Below are 7087 nucleotides of genomic sequence, written 5' to 3'. Positions count from 1 at the left end.
AAAGTTGGCATAAAAGTTTAATTATTAGAAAGATAGAACAGTTTTATACTTTAGCTTGTACAATTAACTTGCACATATCAAATTTAGCAAAGCATAACTATAAATTGCAGAACATTCTTAAAGACACAGTGACATATTTTTCACTACCAAGTGTACACTATATTGTTTTTTATTGCAGGATTTCACAAAACACAATTTGCATCAAACAGAAAAATCAAGCCAGCTCTGCTTTGTGTGTACTTGGGTCAATACCATAGCGAGAAATACAATAGCTGAAGTGATGAGCTAAAATAAGCTATCGCTATTGTAGACAAGCTACTTTTGGATGATTACAAGTAAAAATATTTTAATAGAAATGTGAAAAATCATGCAAATTGAGATAAAAATAGACATATCAACATAAAAGAACTATGATCAGTTGCTGTATGCTTAATGTGAGATCACCAGTGTCATGTATGGCAGGAACCTTATTTTGAGGACACAGATTTTGTCAGGAACAATTAACGTTTTATTAATAAATAGCAAACAAATAGAAAAAAAAACACAAAAACTAATGGAATTATGGTCGTTTAGGTTGTAAACTATATTTAAATCTTTACCTTCACCTTGTCATTCTACTCCAAACCAATTAAATTCAAAGCAACCCATCACAATCTGCGTCAATTAAATATCATGAGTCTTGAATGTGCTCAAACCGAAAAAATATTTGTTTGGTTTGTAAAACCAAACAAATATTTTACTTTATTTTTTTATATTTTATTTTATACTGCTTTCATAAAAAACTGGATTGTTAATTTTTTTAGTGAAAGTGAAAGCAAATTTTTGGGTGGTTTTTAACTTCTAAAAAAATTTAACTGTTATTGTTTATTAGAGTCTTTTTTTGGAGGCTAAGTTTCCACTAAGTTTCTCTTAGTGGACGTGCTGTGAAGTTACGACCACCGAATATGGCAATAATTTCCAGTGAAAATGATTTATTTTTCTTGAAGCCATGACAAATTTTAACGTAATACATGTCTGTTGTAATCTACAGATCCCAGGCTTATTAAAGCTCTAAGCATCTGTGGAGGCATTCTTGTCGTTCTTGTGCTGTCTATTGGGTTGACCTGTGCCGTTCAGTAAGTTTCACTCCTTGATTTTTCCTGGTCATTTCCATTTCTGGTTATTCATCTGGAAAACAAAAATGTAATGATTGTTAATTTGATTTTTAGGTGGAAGAAATTTAATGACAAGCCTGTGCCAAATCCTCGTCTCAGTTCTGTGGCGAAGTGGCTGACGCAGAGTCATGCAAAGGTAATTTTAATATAAATTATGATGAAGTGGAATGGCATGCATGCAAATTAACGTCAGTGAAGTCATAAAACATCTTCTGCTAAGTTTTTTGTGGTCGTGTATTGAGTTACTTTATTGAGTTCATGGTGCAGTCAGTGACTCATCTAGCATTGTATCCAGTGTGAGTGACCACATAAATGTGACCACTCATACTAGATATACTGCTCCCTAAGTTAGAATGCCAATTAAATCTTTACTGTTGGTTTTGCAAAAAATTTGTAAGGGCATTCCCAAACAAGATGTCATCCATCATCCAAGTAAACATATTGTTAATTAAAAAACTTCCCAAACATTGTTCAATATTTCCAGGGTCGTAGCAAATGCAGGCTTCAAACTACGGTCGCTTAAATTTCAAGCCTGTAAATGTCGTAACTGATCAAAGAGTATGAGGCTGTAAATTCAGAGTTTGTCATCCAGCCAAGAAAATCTGGATAAAAAGTTCCTGTTTTCTCCGTTAGGACAAGATTGCTAGTAAAAAACAAACGGGTGCTTGTAAAACTCAACCAAATTAATAGGTGTAAAGCTGAAACCTGTCTTTAAACCTCAAACTGACAGAGTGGTGACAACTCAATCAGAAGGCGCCTCTCCTGGAAGTGAGTCATTTTGTGATTTGGTTAAAGTAGAGCTTAATGTACCTTCCTATCATTTGATGTATTTTTAAATGCTTTTTGCCAGAGTGATAAAGTGTGATTCACAGCAACAGGCACTGATTTCATGTTTAATACTAGTGTAGAAAATAGACAGATTTGACCAAACTTGGCTAAAATTTGAGCTGATCCAGGATTCGGTTTCCATGTTAAACATGACATTTCTGTGACAAAGCCAATGTGTCTGGATGCATTTTCAGGAAACGGTTTGTTCTCGTTAAAAAGGACATGACCGCAATGTAGATTAGATTGAGGCTTATGCCTGCACGTAAACCAACCACAGGGTTTGCACACAGGCCTCAGTGTAAAATGACGCAATTCTGTAGATAAAAAGTTGGCCAAAATTTCTGAGTAATTAGTCACGCTCTATGTGTCTTAAAAACACATAACAGATTATACCATGAGAAAATATCACATCTACACCAGCACTTAAAGTTGGAACTAGTCATTTACATATACAGTAAAAAATCCTAACATTATGTGAGACTAGACTATTCATTAGGTTTACCAAAATTATTTCTATATGCTAAATCCTAAAAGTAATTAGCATGAAATGAATTATAGAGATTTTTCCTTTTTTTCTGCTTGAAGTCAGAAGTTTACATGCATTTCTTTACATTTTCAGAAAATAGCTTTTCAGACTTAATAGCTCAGATGATTTCCGGTATGCTTCCTCTAGCTTTTGCACAATAACTTGCTGGAAATTTAGCACATTCCTCTTCACAGAAGTGGAGGAACTGAAATAAATTTGTAGGCCATTTTTCTTGGATACACCTCAGCTCTGTCCACAAACGTTCTATGGGACTAAGATGAAGACTTTGTTGTACTCATTTAAAACCAGCTGATGTTTTGAAATGTTGCGTTTGTGCTTCCACATCCTGTTGTTTCCCTGCGATGTGATTGCTTTAGTAGAAGTGCAATGCTCCCTCCTGCAGCGAAACACCCACACCGTGTCACGCAACTGCTGCTGTCCGTCATTGTTGGGTTGATGTTCTTAGTTTTGTAAGCTTCCTCCTTTTTCTCTTCAAAAGTAACATCTGTCAGGATGACTAATTGTACCAGATTTGGTTTCATCAGACCACAGGACATGTTTCCAAAATAATCAAGATCTTTTCCCTGAGTCCATATGCAAGTCTGACTTTTCATATGACTGAATTGCTTCTTCTTTGCTGAGTGGCATTCAGCCTATGTGGATGAGTGTCTTCAAAAGATGTTTTGTTCTGATTTTTTTTTTCCAATTTCCCACAATGTCACACAAGGAAATAGTGTTTGAGCTGTTGCCTTAAAACCATCCCAAGGTGTTTCTTTAATAAAATCAAAACGAGAATAAAATCAGAAGTACACAGAGAAATAACATTTCCATGTGGGTTTTCTTAAACTTCTGACGTCGAACAAATGATAAAAATTCTCTCACATTACGTTAGTTCTGAGAAAATAGAAATTATTTTGGTAATCCTATCTGATGTAAAACAAGAAACGTTGGTCAAATGTAATGTCAGACACCCCTCAGATTTCATTCAATGGGTGTAAATATCTGGTTTCAATTTATTTGCAGATTTTGGTTGTTCTAACTTGCCTCATGACGCAAGTTATGTTTGAATAATATTGAGGCTTTGTGACAAAAGCTGCACTTCCTCTGACCGCATGTTTTTCAGTGCACAAACTCATCTATAATGTAACTTAATACTCTGGTCACAAAACCTTTCAGCCCTGAAAAAGTATTTGTTAGAAACTTTAAAACAAGGGAATTAAATGGGAGGCTATTTACAACAGAATCATCTGCCAGGATATTCTATTTCTCTTTTGTGTATACTATTTTATCATCTCTGGCAAAGTCAAAGCATAAATATATCATTTTTGCAAACTGCTTTAATTTCTGAAGTGGGCCTTAAGAAATCCCAGCTGTGGATTTGGAAGCCAAAGTGGGAATCACTCTGAAAATCTCCAAACTCTTCCTCCTTTTCAGTTTCAGCTACAAAACTGAAAACTTTTTTTAAAAGTTCATCTACTGTCCATTTGTAATAATTTGGTTGAAGCAGTTGCATAGATACCTCCGGGCTCCACCATTTAGCTCTTCGTAATTCAGGAACTACCCCTTTCTTAAGGTTTGCTACTGAGTTTTGCTGACTTGCATGAACATCTTCCAGTTGAAAAAAAAAACAGCAGAAAGCATCTCATTGTTCATAACTAACGATGAGACTACCACAGTAAACTTCAGGAGGGTAGACGTGCACTTTCTGGGTGCTTGGTGCAAAGTTGAAGTCTGAACAGTAGTCAAGTTTAATCTTCGTGACAACAACTGATGTTACCTTCCCCCATACTTTGTATGTCTGTTTCAGGTGGAGGGGTTCTTCCAGCCAACCACAGATCAAATTGAAAACCAAGTTGTCACGGGAAAAACTCAAAGAAACCGAGGGGCGCCACTCACTCCAGTCCGTAATGGTAACGACTGCGACACATCGTTTAGTTCTCTACAAGAGAATGAACCGGAAGAGAGGTTCTCCGAAACCTCAGAGACACAGCTCCTGTCTTCTCCAGAAGGATCAATGGTGTTTTCTTCCTCACAGAGCAGCCCATATCGCAGTCAGGACACTGCGGAGCCTCTGTTGGAAAAGCCATCCAAGAGTGACTTGGGCAAAAAACAAGAAAAGACTCCAATGAAGAGTTTATACATAAGCTTGAACATGTTTGAACAAAGTGATGTTAGGTGAGTGCTGTGGCAACAAAACACAAGGTGAAGTCAAGATGAGTCACTCAGTACAGAAGTTCAGTGACAACATGCGAAAAGATTGTTGCCTACAGTGAAACAGCATGAGTTGAAAACATATGGCCTGTTTTTCTTTACAGCATGGCGACCTGTCTGTTTTTAAGGGTTTTTCTCAAGACGCCTTCATTACATCCTTCTTGCAACTGCTTTATGGTCTCAAAGCAAATCTACAACAAGAACGTGTTTGTAGAATGAAGTTCTCAGAACATGTTTCGTAGGCTGTTTACTGTACCGACAAACTATGTGTCATAGACTGTATTATTAAAGAACACAGCATGTTGATTGCATGATATAACAGAATACAGATTCTAAAAAATGCAAACGCCTCTTTTAAAATGCTAGGCTTGTCATTAAAAACAACATTCCAAGTAAATTTATCCTTTATAGTTCAAGTGCAAACTGTTGCTCCTATAGCCTAGTTACAGACGTGTTTATACCTTTTGACTAAAACTTTAGTCAAAAGAATGCTAAAGTTTGATTCAACTTTAGCATTCTGTCCTGTTTTAATTGGAGTTTCTACTCTATGATATTTGACATTCTGCCTGGCAAAGGATCCCCAAATCTATAAGATTGAAAGGCTCTTTTTAGGTTTTCATGAAAACCATCTTTTCTTCGGTGTTGATCCACATGGCTTCACTATGACGTTGAAAAATGTAACTCCACTGTGTTTTCTGGGAGAAAGGACCTCTGTGTCTTGTGGCCATTGCTCACTCCCTAGTTCAGATATGTGGACACAGAAGATTGCTGTTACATAGAACACAACTGGTCTCCGTTTGAAATTCCTACAGTTTCTTCAGTGTTGCTGTGCAGGTTGCCTGACCAGTTTCTTTTCATGAATTTTGGAGATATGTCCAAGTTTAATAATGCCATTGTTGTCGCCTGTTTTCCTCACATTATTTGGGACTACCATCACTTCAATTGGACTTTATTTCGGGTTAATGAGATTCACCATATTTAATGACAGATGTGATTTCAACAAAAGTGTGTTGGTTTACCAGTGAAAACAATTATGTAACAGGTAATGGCAGCTTTTTCTGAATATTTTATAATAAAAATAATGATTAAACATGTATTCTATAAGATACTATATGTCAAAAAAATGTTTTGAAATGATTTGTTAAAGTCATGTTTTTTACAGAAACCTGAACTCATGGCAGGGGTTTTGTACACTTTGTGTTGTTTTCTAATTGTTTCCACAGAAATAAGCTTGTACAGTTATGTTTCTTTTATCACTGTGTAATAGAGCATGTGAATGTCAAAGTGGTTTCGATCTGTATATAAAGTATGAACAATAAAGAAGATGTAAAAACAACGATAATCATGAATGGGACAAAGTAAAACAAACAAACAAAAAACTATCATAGATGTGTTTTTGCTAACAGCAAACTTCAGTTCTCCTTTTGTTTGTAATAATCTGTGATAGTTAGACGGAGATTCCAACAATCATTTTCTGCAGTTATTTCCAAAAACAGCAAGCAGGCAATACTGGTAGAGACATGATGGAAGTCTTTGTCTGCGTTCCACTGTGGTATGCGTTGCTAGGTTTCTGTCTTCATAAACTTAAAAACAAACACAAACAATGAATCTACATTCCTACTGTTAATATTGATTTACTGTGATTTTGTTGCTCTGTATATTATGGTGTGATGTAAACAGCTTTTATTACCTCTTCTGGAGGATTAAATGTTTATGAAAACAAACATTTCATCGTGTTCAAGTTTTTTGTCACTTGAACACGTGAAAAAAAATATTCATGAGTATCTACTTCTGTTATTAAAATTAGACATGAAAGAAATTATGGTCATAATCAAAACACACTGTAACAGAAAACTTACTTCAAAACTTAGACTTTATCCGGTAACATATTCTTAATGGATTCATTTCTTAAAGTACATAGTTACACATGTCCATTCATTGAACCAATGATCTGTTTTCTGCAAGTCAACAGTGCCACTCTGCTGCCTGCAAAACCATATTAATTTATTAGTTTAATTTCACCTGTCCTGCTGCATGCATTATGATGTAATAAAAAAGTACCACTGACATTCGATTGGGTAAGCTGTACACCGAGTTCAAGCTATTCTCCACCAATGTATGGCAAAATCATTCTCTCTTTTTTTTAAATCCAAATTAGTATTTGTTGCAACTTTCTTATATTGTTTGCATAACATGTTTTAAAAGAGCATTTCCTCTTTTAATCATACTCAATTTCATCCTTATTCTGTTGTTTTTAATATTATTGACTATGAATTGGTTTTAGCTGTGTTGTCATTTACTGATACATTTTTTAATCTCACGTTCAGTTTAGATTCATGAATTTTATTGCCATTGGACAACAAAATTG

At 35.3% G+C, this 7087-nt stretch overlaps 1 protein-coding gene and 1 long non-coding RNA gene across 4 annotated transcripts in view; one reads left to right on the top strand and one right to left on the bottom strand.

Moving 5' to 3' along the window:
• LOC103133462 (interleukin-31 receptor subunit alpha-like) overlaps nt 1-5094 on the top strand; it is a 13983-nt gene extending 8889 nt beyond the window's left edge. For all 3 annotated transcript variants that reach the window (XM_007545209.2, XM_007545215.2, XM_007545223.2), the window contains 3 exons: nt 1031-1115; nt 1209-1290; nt 4316-5094. In XM_007545209.2, coding sequence (XP_007545271.1) covers nt 1031-1115; nt 1209-1290; nt 4316-4687 — 539 coding nt within the window. In that variant the 3' untranslated portion in view covers nt 4688-5094. The remainder of the gene's footprint in view (nt 1-1030; nt 1116-1208; nt 1291-4315) is intronic.
• On the bottom strand, nt 4817-6509 carry LOC107835599 (uncharacterized). The gene is made up of 2 exons (XR_001661402.1): nt 5264-6509; nt 4817-5158 (listed from the first exon to the last, which is right to left on the bottom strand). It is a non-coding gene; the product is annotated as an uncharacterized LOC107835599 (long non-coding RNA).
• Nucleotides 6510-7087: the final 578 nt, after the last annotated feature.

The sequence above is a fragment of the Poecilia formosa genome, unplaced genomic scaffold (assembly GCF_000485575.1).
Source record: "Poecilia formosa unplaced genomic scaffold, Poecilia_formosa-5.1.2 Scaffold1, whole genome shotgun sequence".
Taxonomy (NCBI): domain Eukaryota; kingdom Metazoa; phylum Chordata; class Actinopteri; order Cyprinodontiformes; family Poeciliidae; genus Poecilia; species Poecilia formosa.
This window is presented reverse-complemented; position numbering and strand designations above follow the sequence as displayed.